The 19,760-nt window shown below is 34.6% G+C and overlaps 1 protein-coding gene across 1 annotated transcript in view; it reads right to left on the bottom strand.

The window, feature by feature from the left end:
• Nucleotides 1-4,128: 4,128 nt before the first annotated feature.
• LOC134533813 (proton-coupled zinc antiporter SLC30A1) overlaps nt 4,129-19,760 on the bottom strand; it is a 136,378-nt gene continuing 120,746 nt past the window's right edge. The window contains exons 7-9 of the mRNA XM_063371495.1: nt 12,932-13,018; nt 9,781-9,987; nt 4,129-8,120 (exon numbers count right to left, since the gene is read on the bottom strand). Of these exons, the coding sequence (XP_063227565.1) occupies nt 7,830-8,120; nt 9,781-9,987; nt 12,932-13,018 (585 nt within the window). The 3' untranslated portion in view covers nt 4,129-7,829. The remainder of the gene's footprint in view (nt 8,121-9,780; nt 9,988-12,931; nt 13,019-19,760) is intronic.

Below are 19,760 nucleotides of genomic sequence, written 5' to 3'. Positions count from 1 at the left end.
CGTGGTTTCACTGAAGACACATGGTTCAGCAAAAAAATATGCTTTATGATTAGGCACTGTGCTGTTTTGATTTTTATTGCTCCACAAACATCTTAGCTGGGAAAACATTATAACTCACATTCCACACTCACATATTGTCCACGTATACGTTTGTAAACTTATTAATCCGACCAATAAACCATTTGATGCTTGAAAACCCGTACAGATTTTAACTCCAATCTTCTCAACGTTTTCTCTCAAGAGAGTCGTTCGGCATTTTTGTGCAGTATTTTATGCAATGTGAAGAGGTGTTTGCTTCTTCACCTAAAATTTTGTCACATCTCAATACAATTAATTGAGTTCAGTTGAGATGCTGGCATAAATTTTGCTCAAATGTTATGCTGTTGAGTTAATGGGTCCAATTTTTTAATATTTTATAAATCACCTGTATAGATAATTTTCTTTTCAATTTATCACCACCATGACCACTTGATTTAAAAACACACATAAAACTGATGTTTTGAAAAACAACATTTTGTTTGTATAAGTTTAAAATAAATTGCACGAACATAGACACTTTGTGACAGCAGGTGGGAGGTAAAACAAATTAAAAAAACTCTGTACTATTATAAATACCCTAATTCTCTTGTCTCAAGTAAAGAACTGAAGTTAGCAACCCAAACAAGTTTTGTTTATCTATGATAGTTTCTAATAAAACATGCCAAAAAAATATTATTTACATCCATGCTGTATTTAAGATAAATTTTAGCATAGCAGAATCTAGCTCTTAGGAGATATTCAGGACATAATGCAGCATTTTACAAAAGAAATGAGCTTTCGTGCAAAACTCGACATGTCCTTCACCAGTAAAAATGTATGTTTCAGATGTTTTGAGACCCTTTTTCTGAGGTGAAGACTACCATCTCACGATACAAAACACAACATATCCAAGTCATTTAAAAGGGTGAATTATGGGTTTTTGTGCAAAAAGGGTCTCAAAACATGTGAGAAATACATTTTTACTGGTGATGGACATGTTGAGTTTTGCACAAAAGCTCCTCAAATAAAATATGGCCTGACGTTTACTGTAATTATGTACTTTAATGGGTGAGTACATTGAGATGGATTAAGAAAGAGAGTAGAAGTTAGTTAGAAATAGCGGTGGTTCAATGAGGGTTGAGAGAGAACGGGGCAATACATGCGGTTGTTCACATGTAAAATGTAATACATAATATAGGTTACAACTTCTATATGATTTGGCTTTGTACCTACAAGGTTTTGTCCTTAAGGGTTCTTTTTTAAATTTTTTTTTATTTTTACTGGCTATAAAGTCTTTCATTATATCCTTCAAATATCCTATTCCTCTATCTGTGACATTTAACTTATACCTTGTGTTGGTGGTCACGCACCCACTTTCTTATATTCTGAAAGTAGCCCAAGAATAATATTTAATCAAAAACATCATTAGATATTTGTACAGGTAATGATGAACTTTTAAGTTTTTATTGTGAAAATTGTTTTTATCATTTAATTATTTAAGAAGGTACAGGAGAATAATTTATTCTTCAATATAACTTAAAAAAAAATATTGATGGTATTTCAGAGCCTGAATATAATCCAACCTTTTTTATTCTACCAGGGAGTGAGAATGATGGTGGAGGTATTACCTAGTTCAATAAAGCTCAACAGATGGCAGCACCTACCAAAAACATTTTACAATGTCAAACCAAAAGTAGCCATTTCATCTTAATTCTACCAGGGAGTCAGAATGATGGTGGAGGTATTACCTAGTTCAATAATTCTCAACAGATGGCAGCACCTACCAAAAACATTTTACAATGTCAAACCAAAAGTAGCCATTTCATCTTAATTCTACCAGGGAGTCAGAATGATGGTGGAGGTATTACCTAGTTCAATAATGCTCAACAGATGGCAGCACCTACCAAAAACATTTTACAATGTCAAAACAAAAGTAGCCATTTCATCTCCATTCTACCAGGGAGTCAGAATGATGGTGGAGGTATTCTCTAGTTCAATAATGCTCAACAGATGGCAGCACCTACCAAAAACATTTTACAATGTCAAACCAAAAAGTAGCCATTTCATCTCCATTCTACCAGGGAGTCAGAATGATGGTGGAGGTATTCTCTAGTTCAATAATGCTCAACAGATGGCAGCACCTACAAAAAAAAAAAGGAACTGATGAGGCAGTTATAGCTTCGCATATTATCCAGTTAGCTTTATTTAATCAGTTTAATAGTAATGTAGGGAAGGTAAAGAAACTTAAAAATAATCTCTAGAGCATCACCTGTCAGCTCTTTGTGTTTATTTAATTATTTTTATAATTATGATACCAATGCTATTAAGATATTTGAATGAGAACATTTCAAATTGTTAAAATATTAGTGTTTCAATCTAAAAAGATTTTTTTTTTGTAAGCATTGTTGAAGGATTTGGTTTATGCTCTATCACATTTTCAACTATCATAATGTAGCTGTAGATCTAATAATTATTTTTAATCAAATAACATCAAGCTAACAAATAAATCATTTTTTTATTGACAGGGAAGCTAATTAATGTTTGCATTCAAAATCATTAGCTTACCACTTTTTTATTATGGGTGTCAAAATTGTCATTATTTAGACATTCAGGTTTAAATAGATAATTCTGTCAGGCCAAAATTTTCGAGTTGGAGGTTCTTTGTAATTTATTTGACTCTACTTTCAGCATCTATGTTTATTAAAAATAATATGAAAGAACCAATTTTTGTTTAAATAAAATTAATAATTAAAGTTTTGTATATGTATGAGTTCACTGAAGTTTTTCACAAATGTGTTTTGAATTTGAAACCTGTAGAATTATAATTTTACAAATATAAGATTTCCATATTGGGCTTTTCTACTATATCATGTCATGAACAAAATAGTGTCATATCTTACAGCAATGACTGAAGCATAAAAAATAGCCTGTGCATTACTTCTAAAAATATTATCACCGCAAATACCCTAAATAAACTTCTTTAATTGTAGGAAAAAAAATTATATTTGTTATAACAACAGTTGTTTAATGACTACGCATGTTTTACATTTACCATTTTAAAAGCTAATGTGTTAAAAAAATCACCTATGCAATTTAAAATATTTTAAAAAAATTTTAACTGTAAACAAAAATTGTTTAAAACCCCATGTAAACAGAATTACTCATACAAAAAAATTAATTAGGCCAAAAATACATAGAAACAGAGCAAACAATCATTTGATTTTTATCAAAATAGGTAGACTAAATACAGACGTGTTCCTATTAAAAAATATTTGTTGGCAACAATTTTAATGAAAAGGTTGCTTCAATGTTTGATTTTTATCATTGTAAAATTCAATAACATGGAAAATGGAGAACATGTACATACATATTTGATTTTACTCTTCGGTTCCATGTGATTATAATGACATTTTTATCAGTTACTTGTAAGTTTGCAACATTATTTATTTATTTTAAATTTTTGACTCACTAATTGCTCTAGGACAAAAAAATGAGCTCACAAACAAAAGCTTTTCCTCGAACATGTTTTACAACCTACGTGACCGATTAGAATAAAAGCTAGGCTCAGATTCTGGAACTTCAGCTCATCTGCAATAATTTCAACAAAATTTGTTCATGTTCCTATCCTACCCTGTAATATAACACTGGGCCCTACCGAATCAAACACTAAATCCGGGCACTGGAAATATGAAAACATAATGAAAATTTATTTATAACTGCAGACCTTGTGCTTTTAATTTTTTTAACAATGAAATGATAACCAGATCTGGAAGAGCGCCTGCTTCCGGAGAACATCTGCAGTGATGCAGATGATGCCCTTCTTTTGTGGGAGACTGCATCCTGCATCCTGCATCCAGCATCACATGTCTCCCTTCCCCACTTCCAGTTGAGGAACTGCGAAGAGATTGCTGTAGGTCTCACACCATTGCAATCCAGGTTCAAATTTTCTTGCAAATATTGAGTCTAAAAAAATGGCTGTTGCAGACGGTTGATACTTACTAAACTCATGGTTTCCCCCAAAACTGATATGTATTTGTTAGTACTAATGTAAGTCAAGTCTGGAACACAAGCTCATCCAATGCAAAAAAAAAAAAAAAAAAAAAGGCAAGATTTTCATTGTGTTAAAAACTTTTATAACAGATATATTTTTTGTACACTGTAAAAATATTTCACTTTTATTAATATAAGCTTGGAACATCAAAAATAGCAACACTTTGAACACAATTTGCCGTTCATAATTCTGAACTCTCTTTAATAAAACAATACTGCTGGGATCTGTTCCACATCTATCGTATTAGCTAATAGTCTAGGTCTGGTTCAGTCTAATGTGATAAAGTAGGAATACATTTTTAGCCGCACATTTCACTGATGAATTGTATTAGTTCTCTTTATATTTAATAGTATGTAGAAATAATACACAAAAATAAGTTGTAGTTACTTTTCAGTTACAATATTGTGCATGTAAGCATGTCAGTATTAGCTAATAATTTAAATAGGGTTGTGCAAATATTCAGTAATCAAAATATTAAATATGCCATGTTTTTTCCTTTTAGTTTTTATATTCGCCAAGATTAGTTTTATTAAGTTAACTTACACGATTGATATTTTAAACACAATAACTGTATGTATGTGTCATTTGATTTTTGGAAAGCTTGCTAAAATGTCAAGGTATTGGTTAACATTGTTTCTTTTTTTAAAGTTGACTTAAAATTAGTTTGATGAATATATTTTTTTGACTCAAGATTTTAATTGCATAATTTTTTTTGACTTGAGAGATCACTAACCAAAAGACACCCAAATAATCTGCATTCATGCATTTTTAATGCTGATGTGAATTCATTATTTGTGGGATAGAACTATGCACTTTTAACTATTTCTAGGCCTGTTATTATTTAACCTTGCTAGTAAGTTTAACAAAACACCATCAAACAATTGAGTATAAAGGCACGGACACAATCAACATAAGTTTTCACTAACACAACATATTATTATACGTAACAGTTGAACTTCACATAATTCAATATAACTAGCTACAATCCTGCATTGCGATATACATTTACACAAACTCAATATTAGTATTAGTAGTGTTCGCTTTAGCTTTAAAACTTGCTTAATATTGTGTCATTGCTAAAACTGTGATACCTTTTCCGTCAGTTATAAGTCCTGAAAATCCCACTAAGTAGTCATTTGAGAACTATAATTAATAAGAATAAAAATGTTTTTACTAGTTTGTGCAGAATATTTATTTCATTTGTTTATCAAGTTTGTATGACGGAGTTGCGCTATAAACATTATAGCACACTTTCCAAAGAAGAAAAAGTTTATTTATGTGTTTATTTTGAGATTCTTGTACTATTATGGGGTTTATTCTTTAAATGAAATTTTTTTCTCTTTAAGATTACACACTGCCAACTACAGCAGCATTAATTTTTCAAAGGTTAAAACAACCATCATACTCCATGGAAGTTTATGTCATGTTCATGTGGGAGAAGCCAGGTCACTGTGCTAGTTTTGTATAGTGTAAGTGCGTATTGCTATAACTATACATGTGTTAATATTATGTTGACTGTGTCTGGGAATTTCTGTGTCTGTTTTTTGTGTAATTTATATTTTACATGTCCTCTTTCTTTATGTAACTCATCTGGTAACCCTACTGAAAGTATATTTAAAAGTTAACTCAGTAATAAACATTGCATATATTTATTAAAGGTTATCAGTGTTTGCACAACCCTCAAGTATCGTTTTTATCCTTTACTTCAAAATCCACCCCAGCCTTTATAAAACAGCAAATGCTGGAGTAAATTGAGCTATGTGTACACTTTTTAACCAATGGAGGCATGCAATTGGACTATTTACATAAAACAAACTGCACACACAAGCGCCATCACTGACTGACTCGGCCAATGTCGGAGGACTGTTTCTACCATGCACTGAAGAGAATCACTTTGAAGGAAGAGACAATCCTCGAAGCATATAATTTTATGGTGGTGTTTCCATATTCACTGTTTATGCATAATTTTGGCATGAGGCTTGGCAGTAAAGTGTTAATGACAAATGTTGATGAACCGAAAAACATACATAAATCAATAGAAATACTTTAAAAATGTTTGCATTCAGATGTACATTATTAACAGTTGGTAAAGAAGGTGTTTACTGAAGCATGACTGTGCAAGCCTTTTCTCAACCAATACCAACTTTGGAAGTTTGATACAAACACAAAATAAACGTAATAACATTTTAAATACCCTTAAAAATAGTCCATTCAAATTACAAACCTTCGAATAAAAAATCAGTAACCTTACATAAATTTCAGTACAAAAAATAATAAAGTTATAACATGCCTAAAAGTTGTGAACAGCTTTCTAAATATTTTTTTAAAACATTTAGCTGGATTTTTTTTTGTCTTAAATGGCATTGCAGTGTAAGTGTGGGCAAGACCCAATTATCCTTACAGTTATATCAGACATATGGATCCACAACTGGTTTCAGAATATGTTTGTCCCTCACAAAACTAAAAATTGACGGCATTTCAAACATATGAGACATGCATAAGTCAAAGTAGGAAGAATTTCAGTACATATATAAAGGAGGCAGATTATCTCAACATACTTTATCAAAATAATCTTTAATGTTGCATTCATTGCATTACATGTGACCTACACAAAATCAGCCGGATGTAAAAAATAATATTGACTACTGACTGCCTTATGAATTCAACTCAAAATTTAAGGATCTAATTCTGTGGCTGGATCGCAAGGCTCATTTGTCACTACCTATAACATGATGCCTTTGTAATGACAGCTACAAATGAAACTATGCAATTGTTGAACACACTAGTGCAATGATTAATCATGACTTAGTATGTAATTTTTCTTAAAAAGCTTAAGGTCTAAAAAATATTACGTACCTACTTAATATTAGAAGTGGGCGAACCTTAGAAAATAGAAAATTTTGAATTAGTTATTTTCCATTTTCAACAAGTGTAAAAACAACATCATTTGGTGTTAAAAAAATATTTTAAAAATGTATTTTGTATATAAAGTACAAATCATGTTTGGGGAAACTTCAAGAAGAAATGAAGTGTCTCAAATGTAACAAAGTCTTTCTTAATCTTACATTGGTTATTTATAATGTTTATTTCTTACTTACTCATATCTATTAGAAATGCTAGTAAAAATCTTAGCTATGTCTGAAGCTTGACTTGACTTAAATTTTTTTTATAATATTTTCATAAACTAAGATTTTAAAATTAAATATCCAGCTTCGCCCAACTCTATTCAATACAATATTTTTTTTTTAAAATTACATTAGTTTACTTAAACAGTTATACATGTGTGTTATTTGCACATTTAAATCATACTCTCAGATAATTTTGATACACTTTTAGGATTGCTGAACACATGTTGGTGCCAATTATGATTTTACCAATGAATGAATCCCAATACAGTAGCTAATCTGGCTCCTTTACTGTTAAGTCTAATTAGTGTGGAACAAATCCCTAGCTATCACAGCACAGCAACACATCTGTATTAATGTCCACATGAACTTAAAAACAATTCAAAAATCAAAACTAGCACAATTTCTTCCATAATGCATGAAGGCATGAACACTTTACTGCTCAAAACTATCTGGAAATTGACAAGCATTTGGTAACTATTTAATAACGAAGGTGTGTATTGTCTCTTGTGATGTGTGTTGTGGGACTGACTGAGATCATGTGCTAGTACCCCTTTGGGGCGGTTTCCAAAAGACACCTACTAAATTACGTGATCTCTCCAAGTAGCTAAATCTCATTGCAAAGGTTCCAAAAATCACTTTTTACTGTCTTTCCCTTCATCAATTTCAAAACTTTCACTGGGTGTTGAAGGAAGCGACTTGGTTTCTATTCTCTCCGAAACAGAATCACTGTTCGTCACCTCAGAGGTATTCAACACTTTCGTCTCACCACACGCACACTGGGTTTTTGCACACTCCTGCTTGTCGACAGAAGTTTCTTGGGTCTTCGGAGCAATAGGATAAGAAATTTCTAGTTGTTTATTCGGAAGGTCAGACTTCAACTCACAGACTTTATTCTTCTGTTCCGATTTGTTTTTCTTGACACTCTGTAAAGAGAAAAGTGAAAATTTAAGATATCCACACAACATTGAACACTGGCAGAGAAACCATATGTTAAAAATTTTAATGTAGTGTATCTTTAACACACTCAGGATGATTCCCATGCATGATAGGAGCACACTGACATCTGTAAGGTGGCAATTGTTTTTCTCCAGTCAGTCAGTGTCTCCTCGGAAATGAGTGGAAGTTCTGATACTGAATGTATGACTAAAGCTAACATTAATATTTTCTGGGTGAGGGGAGTGAATAGCCAGTGTTGGAGCATGCACAGAAGTCAAGAATCGGTGTGCATCATTAGTCACGTGAAATGTCAAGAACTCTGATGGTCAACTGGTGGCCAATCAGTGGCCGTGTCTGATCCGCGACATCATTTTGTATGGCCCCTTAGAGAATCACTCAATAAAACAATATTAGGTAAACAGTGTATTGTTAACTGTCTTTGTTGGCATGAATGTAGAATAAGATGTCAGGTAGACATTGTTATAAAGCTAAATTATTCTCACAAAAATATTTAAAAAAAATTATTTATATTATTGTAACCTATATATTTTTTCTTCACAATTTTTCTGGGATTTTTTTTGTAAATACTATTTTTAAGAGAGTTATTCATTTTTTTTTTGCTTTAGATGTCACATATAGTATTTATTGGTTATCATACAGAATAATACAACAAAATAAATGTAAGAAATAAATATATAAAAATGGATATTGGCACATATGACGTTGATAAACTTCAAAACCGTCTGACCAATCACCATGAAAGTTGGCACCTCTGTGTGTTTCATTACGAAGGTTTTTATGACATCCATTTTGCCATAACTCGCCATTAGTATATGGCGCTGCTGCATATGAACTTCTATTACTGTTCAATGCATCACTATGAAAATTGGTATATAGGTATTTGAACTTGGAGACTATTCTTGCACTATCCATTTAGCAATAATTCATCATTAGTTGGGGCTGTAAGCACACCAACTTCTATTCCGTTCCACCGGTCACCATGAAAATTGGTATATTGTGATTTTTACTATCCTTAATCCTCAATAACAACAAATAGTACTTGTGACTGTGATTAGTATTTGGCAAGTGAGTTTAAACAGGAATACCATTTCAGACGCTTCATAGATTTAAGATTACATACAAACTATCCATTTTAAATATAAAGAGGTAAATAAATAAACACTGGTAGGACAGCCAGTGGCGTAGCCAGGATATGTGTATGGGGGGTGTTAAGAAGCATGCCCTCCTCCCCCCCCCCCCCGTATTAATACGGGGGGTCCGAAGGTCCTCCCCCGGAAAAAATTTGGATTTTAAGGTGTAAAATAGTGCTATTTTAGCAGTTTTCGGTACACTTAAATTTAAATACTGTAATGGTCAAAAATTTTATTAATTTATAATATGAAATTTGTTTGAGTGATCAATAAGAATTTGGTGCTAAGGGGGGGGGGGGGGTTGAAACACAAACACCCCCCCCCCCCCCCCCCCCTCCCTGGCTAAGCCCCTGAGGACAGCGTCTTTCGGGTTATACTAGTTTTGTACAAATTCTCATATGCTTGACCGTCGAATTCATCTGAGGAATGGTGTCCGGCCTCGGAGAAGAGTGAAGTCGGCCCTGTACCTTGTGGCCGTCGCCGGTCCAGACTGTACCTTGTGGCCGTGGCTGTGTCCATGGCCGTGGCTGTGGCCGTGGCTGTGGCTGTGCCCGTGGCCGTCCGAGCGCACGACCACCTTGTCGGGGTCCGAGGAGACGTCGGCGCAGCAGTGCTGGGCGTGGCACTGCTCCGACTTGCAGTTGACCAGGCACAGGGTGTCCCGGTCGCTCGGCAGCGCCGTCAGGATGCTGCTGCTGTTCAGCTGAAGCCCAAACCACGGCCGTGCCACCCGCGCGTCCCTTCCTCCCGCCGCCCCCCACCGGGAGCCACAGCTGCATTTGCGCATGGGCGCTACGAGTCCCACGGCAAGGCGCAGCGTTTCCGAAAGCCTGGCGAGCTACGAGACCATCCGCGAGTGGGTTTTCACCTTCTGATTTATAAATACTTTTTTTTTTTAAATGCTTGAAAATTCCCAGCTGATATGCAGAAAAACTTTCCTGAAATAGTATTAGTTGTCCTTGTTCTGGAATAAATTCAACAGTCACCAGGCATTCAAATAACTTCACCTACTATCAGGGCCATGTTGTTGAGCTCCCTCCCTTTTATTTGATGTGTGCAACTTTTCAAACCCCACATTTAAAACAAAAACCTAAACACTGTAAATTTTACTGTGGCCATAAACAAAATCTGTGGGTATTGCATTACTTGTACAATTTCCTAATAATTCTATTAATAATAAACTTGTTATTTTCGTCTTATCAGCGTAAACCCAAAAATTAAGAAAATCTGGAAACTCATCTGGGGCACTCCTGGTGCCCGGGTCTCGAGGATTTCGTCCCCACCCTAATAATGTGCCCTGCCTAACATACTATTTAGGCATGTCTCCTATTAGAATGTGGAACACATTGACTCGCCTTTCATCAGATAAGTAAACACTTGACGTATGTTGCCACTACGCAAGCCAGTGGGTTTTCATCAAGGCTCAAGGACATACATTCCATCACCATTGTTTTGCTTCAGCTTTCCAGCCTCGTCCCACATGGTCCATTATCACTTGTCTCTTTCATGTGGCCCTGGCTGTAAGATGGCCAAAAAAGTACAGAAGTTGGTGATGATGAAATGACAGTAGAGTATCAACTGGTACTGAATAATCTGAGGTACCTACTCTAGGCCAAATTTTCTTTAATAGGAAATAAATATGGGATATTGATGAGTGAACACATCTCATACACAAATGATTGGTAGAATCAGCATAGCGACCACTATTCTCTTGTTTGGGAAGCATTTCTTTTAGCCCACAATCCAAAAGTCCACATAAAATATTAAAAAAAAGTCTACTTTGATGACAGCAAAGTGTGTGGGAGAAGAAAGCCAGGTGGAAAGTGGCTTGATATGGTTAAAGAAAGTTTAAGAATGACTAAACTATAATCAATATGGTACCTAAGATAATTAAGACTCAAACACTTGTAGGTTTTAGTTAATCAATTGAATCATAATTCTTTAAGTATACATTCTACACGAATTGCACAAAGTAATAAGTACATACAAATAGAGGCCTTTCGAAAATCATGTATAGAACATACAGTAACTACCTTCTGCATAGTTGGACAGTATGTCCAAATATCATCAGCACCAGATTTTTTTTATAAGATTACTTTATCACAAATTGTATTCTAGGTCAGATACTTTTAACATATAGGCTACAATTCAGGGAATATAATTCTCAATTTTTATTTAGAAATTTTAATTTTTATGTATTTTGTTGTATATGCCTGTAAGTTATGCCTCAGTTCAATGTTATGACGTCAACCAGGCCTGCGCCCCAGAAGCCTGGTCAGCCTCCGCCACCTTTCCCCTCACCCCCCGTCCCACTTCCCGTACTGGCAGCCGCTCCGTAGTCGGGTGGTTGTGTTTGAATATCACGCCAAGAACTACCTCCAGAGGGCGCTGTAGCGGCAGTGTGACGTCCCCCTAAATATGTAATAATAATATTGTATATCTTTTTATTTTTTTCCCCAATCATTTGTGTCGCCACTGACGGGCGGGAGGGTTTTTGTTTTGTTTATTATATAAGTTTTAGTAAGTAAGTTACAGACGTTGCACCGACCACGTGGCGACCTGTACCTCGTGAGTAGGCGTGTGGGACGCCTGGAGAGCCCACTATTACGTATTACATCATAAGCGTGCCCGACGCTGAGAGCGGGTCAGGTCTGAGCGTACTACGGGAGTTAACCGAGGGTCCAGTCTTGCCTCACAAGGGTGACCTCACGCCCTGAGACGGATGATAGCCGGGTCCACGTGCCCTTCCACGTGGTGGCGCCCATTACGTAACAACACCGTATCGACCCTCTCGAAACCCGAACCCCGACAGTTATTACACTTCAGTAGGCCTCAATGGCAGACACAGGATTTTTAGAGGGGAGGGTAATTTAAAAAAAATTGAGAACATTTTTAAATTGGAACATGTTTATTCAATAAAACTTATATTAAATTGACACTGACACTCTGACCAGTGGCGGACGTAGGGTAAGAGGGTTCAGGGACCCTGCGTACCCTCCCAAGTACGAAAAAATGTGCAAGATATCAGTGAAGACAGTATGTTACTGTGTGAGAAGCCATATTGCCTAAGGCTACTACTATAGACCCATATGTCAGTGTGTTAGTATCACTAGGATTTTAAGGTTTAAAAATACGTGTGTTAAAATTTTAATTGTTTTAAAATTATTTTTTAGTCATCCTTAAAAATATTTGCGTATTCTTAACTGACACTGGATTATGGGTCTACAGTAGTAGCCGTAGGCAACGTAACTTCTTAAGCAGTAACATACCGTCATCACTGAAATTTTGGAAAAATTTTCACAAGTTCTGGGGGGTGAAGGATATAGCCTTCCTGTCCCCCCCCCCCCCTCGCACAACCACTCTGGCAGGACCAGTGTTATTTGTTTTGAGAATTATGTATTCTTATTTACATGCTTCTATTCCATTATTATGCTTAATGGTTTGACTTAGTGTTACAGAAAGTGTGCCTTTGGCATTACTACAGATTGGAAGAGAAAAAAAATATATGGCAAACTGACGACATTTTAGTAACATCAGTGGTACTTTTGTAAGTTGGTCGTTCACCTAATTTGAATTTTGATCTGGAACATTTGAGTCTTAAAATACTGTATGCAGAAAATATAAATTGGCAACGTTACTAAGCTCACCTTGTAGAATTCAGGTTGGATGGTGATGTGAGTGATGCCTTGGTCTCGGAAGAACTCTGTGATGTATTTCGTTATCTGTGAATAGTCCTGAAAGAAAAATCATAAAGTGATGAATTTGTAGGTACTCCTATGTACAACAAACGGTAACAAGTAAAAGGGGTTTTAATTTTACTGACATCCATTGCATTTCATATAAATTTATTTTAAGAATGACACACACAGATACTGACATAAACTAACATGAGTTTTCTCACAGAAGTTGAACCTATGGTGTTTTGGATGCAAAAGGCAAATGATGGAACATTGTTTCATTAGATACTCTGTGCTATAGGGGGACGCTGTACTGTATTAATGCTCAGTCTCATACGCTGACTTAGTTATTTCATTTTATTCTCACTACTAAATTAAGTCCTATACCTCTCTTGCATTTTATGTTTCATCTCAAATTTTCTCAAAGGCTGTTCACTACATATTACCTGAAAGAGGTTAAATAAATGTCACACAAGTATTCATAATTCACTGGTGTGAGCTTTTACAGCTTACTTAAAAATTGCATTAGTAAATATCTGGTGAGAAAATTTGTGATCTAACCAATTTGTGAAAGGATGGTATGGATGGTAATAAACTTATGGAAAATGCCTTCAACTAATAGTTATAGCCAGAAAATGAAACAACCAACTTGGCATGCCTTAATAACATGCGTTATTTACATCCACACTTATTTACTGTGGGATAATCTAGCAACATTAAAAATGATACTTATAAGAATGTACTTTTTTCAAAATTGTTTCCACAAAAGTCCCTAAACTTTACAATAACACAAAAAAAATTATATCAAAAGAGCAACTACTTATTTCCTTAGCACTCATTTTTCAAATTTTATACCTATTTAACAGTGTTTCATAATTGCATATATTCTTGAACCAGCTCAATTAGAGATTTACATTACTTATGTATTTGTAGCTATGATAATTTATATTTTTCATGAGTCTCTAATAACAAATTCATATACAATTTTTTTTTAATCATAAGACGGCTTTGATAAGAGAAACTTCAGAAGAAATCTTATGAGATAAGTTATAAAGAAGGAAAGTTACTTTTGTAAAAGAAAAAAAAACTATTAAGCAATCTAACAAATAATATTAAAAAAAAATTGTCATCAAGTTCTTTCTGTCATGTACCAACAGAACTGCCAAAATCACTAAAATCAATATATACTTGGGTTTATTATTTTACAAACTGTAACTGACTATCAAACACTTACTACACTGAAACTAAGGCACTTATGACAATCCTATTAGTAAATAAGCCTCATAAGGGCGGTATTCCAAGATATTTGGGTAAGGTAACGAATAAGCATTACCTCTGTAACCTAAGTCGCAGACCATATTCCAGAACGTGTCCAAACTCAAGCACTGTTATGTAACAAAAAAGAAATAGTTTTAATAAACTATGCCCTGCACGAGGCTAGAAACTGATTTCGATACATTCTAGCTGTCATTTGGCAACCATTGATACATTTTCTACGACAAATATCGTACAGATAGCAACACTGTTGTGCGAATTACATTGTGTAATTTAAATTTTCTCAAGTACTTTTAAAGTTGTGACTATTTCTTGTTATGAGCATTAAATTGTACAAAATGTATTCCAGGATAGTTTCACTAACATAAAGTTTCATCGGCACACCAACACGCTTGGTACGGTACGTCCCATGATGATCATAAAAATGACTTTATACAAGTTAATGACGCCAGATGTGACTCAGCCATCTCGATGAAACCAATGAAAAAGTGAGCTCTGCGCATGTGCGTCACAACAGCAACAGTCAGAACAGCAACAGATTAGGACACCCAAATCGGTTGCCTAAAAAAAAAGGGACTGGCTGTGTCCTACGTGCACTAGGAATATGGTTAGGTACAGATGCATATGCAACACCTAAAAACTTATTATTACTAAAAAATTAACCAACTATTCTATTTCATGAAATTGAAATTAAAAGCAAAATATATATACTATTTTTTCATGTTTGAGTCTAGCCGCACTGTAATCTTTGCTTATTTTGAGTTATGAATTGTCAAATATATAAAGTACCCTTATATTTAAGGTCATTTTACTGTTGAGGCTGCCTAGCATTTGACTTCGTCTAATATGCAAAGTCATTATGTCTTCTAGGTCACTTTATTACTATCAAACTTATTAAAATAAAGATATTGTGTTTGAGTTAGCCAACTTTTGCAAGTATATTACATATATCTTAATAAATCACGCAATTCCGTAAATACTAATAATAGTAGTGAAGTAGCAGTAGGTAACTGCTCCCTGTTGATGACGACTGCAATGTCGACCGAAACATCGGTGAATTATTCGCCAAGGACGCTGTTTTGGAATACAGGCCATAGTGTTAATGCTTAAAATTTAAACTGTGCAATTTGCTTTCTTTTATTTCTTTGCCTTTTGGGACACGCCCACACTACATAGCAAAACAAGCAGTAGCTGCATAAAGGCTAATGTTAGACATTCATTTAAAACAGTGAATGGATTTATCAGGCTAGAAATATTTTAAAAATACTATCATATATAAAAATTTTGTTGAACAAACATGATAATGCAATTAGCAGTAAGCTATTAAAATAACTGCGTGCAAAAGTTTATTAAATATAATTATTTTATTTAGGTGCAATGCATTTATATGAATGTTGTGGTATACATAATAATTTTTTAATAAACAATTAAAATAGAAAAAATTCACTAATGTGTTTTTTTTTTCGGACATGGTTCTGCTATGGGAAGTATGCGGAGCTCAGGTTCCAGTACCGTCCGCCGCTGTCGGAGCGCGTCCTGTGACATCACTACCAACCGTAGCCTGTGCTGTATTTAATATGTGTGAAGTGTGTGTTCCTTAAAGACCTTGATCAGAAAAACGGACGGCACAAGAGTTCAAGTACTTATTACGAGGGTCATTCTAAAAGTAAAGAACGTTTTGATCTGATGAGCCGCACAGTTCTCTCCCCCACCCCCTTCCCCCTCCTGTACCACTCACCAAGGACCTTCCCATTCCTTCGCGCCTATCTGACCGAATCTGACTCTGACAGCGAGCCCCAACGGTCGTTTACTGTTTATAGTGTGACAAAATTAAAGATCCCGCCAAATGTGAGGTTGGTAGTAAAATATGTTGTTTTTTTTCAATGCAAAAAAAGTCAGTCCTATCTAAATTTACAGACGCATAACCGAGGTTTATAGTAACGTGAAGAATGAAGTTTCAGTTCGAAAATGGTGCATCATGTTTAATGGCGGGTGAATGAATATTCATGATGGAGAATGCTACGGTTGACCTTCAGTTGTGACTGACAAACCCCAAATGGAAGGTTTTTTTTTATGGAAGTGACAATGAACTGAAAGAAGAGGTTAATGACTTGTTCAACAACTTGGCGGTGACTGAGTATTCAGAAGGCATAGAAAAGCTGGTGATACGATATGACAATGTTTAAATTTGTATGGCGAATACAAAGAAAAATAGCCAATATAATATAAGATATTGTGTGTGTTGTAAAAATGTTTTGTTTCATTATCTGAAATAAAAAAAATATATAGAGAAACAAACGTTCTTTACTTTCAGAAGTATTTTCGTATGTATTTCTCTTCCAGCTATGCAAATGCAAATACAGACTGGCTGCATTCAAGTTTTAATTAATTTTTGTGACGCTACTTCCGCTCCGGTGAGCAAAAGGAGCGTCTCTGTGATCCCTGCTTTTAGTGTTGGGCACCATCGACTAATTTCTACTATGGAATAATCAATCATGGTAAATATGTAGAGTCGCGGTATATGCGGAAAAAAATGCTAAAAATCCGAAAATACTTTTATTCTATGCTCTTTCACTTCCTCTTTTCAAATCAACCGGCGGAGGTAAAAATTCCAAATACTTTAGGAGATATCGAATTTTTTAATTTTCATCACAATACCTGCGTATTCATGCGGCGATGACCATTGTTTCTTGTTTACGAGTATCTATTATGTTTCTTATTGGACAATTTTGTCACGTGACAGTTCCGTGATTGGCCAGTATTCAAATGAACCAATACGTGATTATTTATTCATTTATTGTTCAATACAATGTTTAATTAAACGGTCAACTTCTGCCATTTGATCATTCGTTTCTAATTTTAAAGTCTTATTTTTTTTATTTGGATATTGTTGCGCAAGTAATAAGTAACAAAAATATTTTACGTGAGTTTTTAATGCTCATCATTTGTCCGGGTTTTGTTAGGTCAGGTCAGTTACATTATAAATAATTTAAAACTAAAGAACCATTGAAATTAATTCACATTATTTTTAATGTCCGCTTAGTTTGAAAGTATTTATAATGTAACTGACCTGACCTAATCGACCATTTTAGTTCCTACTGTTTATCCTTTGTCCGAGTTTGTTTGGTCAGGTCAGTTACATTATAAATATTTTAAAACTAAACAGCCATTAAATTTCATTCACATTATTTTTTATGTCCGCTTAGTTTGAAAGTATTAATAATGTAACTGACCTGACCTAATCAACCATTTTATTTATAACGCATTCACTAACACACGGCAAAATAAAAAAATGGCGTCGTTCTAATGGTTGTACAGGTGTTGTATTGCTAAATTAAAAAATTTGATATCTCCTAAAGTATTTGGAATTTATTACCTCCGCTGGTTGATTTGAAAAGAGGAAGTGAAAGAGCATAGAATAAAAGTATTTTCGGATTTGTAACATTTTTTCCGCATGAATACACAGGTATTGTAATGAAAATTAAAAAAATTCGATATCTCCGAAAGTATTTGGATTTTCTTATCTCCGCCGGTTGATTTGAAAAGAGGAAGTGAAAGAGCATAGAATAAAAGTATTTTCGGATTTTTAGCATTTTTTTCCGCATCTACCGCGACTGTACATATTTACCTCAATCATTATTCGTACCATACTATTGAATAATTATTCTATAGTTTTAGTCGAATAACTTTTCATTCGCTGCAAGCTGCAATGGTGTTATTAGTGATGACTGAATGTGTCTGAACGACTGAAAACTGTTCCAATTACTTTTCAACCTGCAAAAATATTTTTTTTTAAAATACAGATTTTGAAACCATAACTACCGGCTCAGTGTTAACATTAGCAAAATTACAGAGTACGGTACCTATATATCATGATAAGGGTGTGGACTAAAATAATAGTAATACTGTTAAAAATTAGTCAAATATTTAAAGATGTTTTCAATCAATTCTACATTATAAAATATTGACAAGTTAGGCTAGATACATTAAAAATACTTTAAGATAGTGTGGATTGTTAGTTAAATTAGGTTAGCGACATTTTAAATACCTACTTTAAAACAGTATGGATAGTTTATTAGGTTAGGTTAGCTACAGCAATAATACTGCAAAATAATTTGAAATTGAGGTAGGAATTACTGTCTTAATATGTAGCTAACAAACCATTTACCTACACAGTTTTACAGTAGCTTTATGTGGCTAACCTAAAAACCATTATTATGATATTGTGCAATTTTTTGTACTTAACCTACTTAAAATGATCAAAGACGGGTAAACTAAGCCTTCTTTAAGTATAAAAATTCTCTTTTAAGTAATAATTTTAAAATATACCAAAAAGTGAAAAAAAAATATATTTTTTAAATTTTAATTAAATTTTTTTAGAAAAGAATTCTTCGTGATAGTATAACTGCCTGTTAGCTGCTGCAAAAACTGCGAAATTCTAACCATGAATGAGAACTTGCTACTGGAGTGAGAGGTTTTTTTTAGTAATATTATTTAACCAACAATTTTATTTTTAAATTTTATCTAAAAATGATACACGGATTTGTGAGATAGCATCATCAAAACATATAATCATGAAAATGTAGCTCAAAGTGAACGATTAAATTTAATTACTACTAAACTACAACAAACACAACACACCAATTGGCTGGGAACGAATACGACTACTACGACTAATTTAATCGAATGATTTTCAAATTAGTCGCGACTAACGATAGTTTCGTAGGTACTATCGATTTAGTCGGTAGTTTTTATTCGATTGTGCCCATTACTACCTGCTTCAGTCTAGCGTGAGGTGAGAGCAGATGTCTCGTGTAGTTCTCCCAGCAATCGTTTTGTTTTAACTGATATTTTAACGCCATGGCTATTTGATTATTTTCTTTCAACCATGTTTACGTCTGGGGCTCCGCGCGTATCTCGCCAGGTGTTTTTTTTTTTTTTTTTGGCGGGGAGGATTAACCTCCTTGCCTTCTGTTTACCAGCCTCGCACCATTGTGGCATGCTGACAGGCGCTACACCTTACGGGATTTGGTATTTAAAGTGACGGCCACATATACGAGCTGGAAAACCCTCTGTTTCGCACTGAAGCCTGTGTGTCACGGTAATAAATACACCGCTGAAGAGTTGCGATTGTCAGTGCAGGTTGGTGCTGCAATAAACCGGAAACATGCGGTCACCTCACTGGACTTGTATTTCTTGACCAGGGCCGCAACTAGGGGGGAGCAAGCGGGGCATACGCCCCGGGCGCAAAGCTGTGGGGGCGCCGAAATCGCTTGCATTGTAATTCCTTCCTACTACAACTGGTAACTGGTAAAAAGTTTTTTTTAACTTGCATGCCAGGAATGTCTAATCTGATTTACAATATAACGTCTCAACATATTTAATGAACAAGTCTAGTGATTATACGGACTACTTTATGGACATAGTGGGTTCATGCATGGAAGGTACAGTAGCACAGAAACTGTTACGTGAAAGGTATGGAAAATGCTTAAATAGCACCATTTTTTCCGTGGGAGGGCCCCCG

Source organism: Bacillus rossius, chromosome 7 (assembly GCF_032445375.1).
Source record: "Bacillus rossius redtenbacheri isolate Brsri chromosome 7, Brsri_v3, whole genome shotgun sequence".
Taxonomy (NCBI): Eukaryota; Metazoa; Arthropoda; class Insecta; order Phasmatodea; family Bacillidae; genus Bacillus; species Bacillus rossius.
The sequence above is the reverse complement of the archived record's forward strand: the minus strand, read 5'-3'. Positions and strand labels throughout refer to the sequence as shown.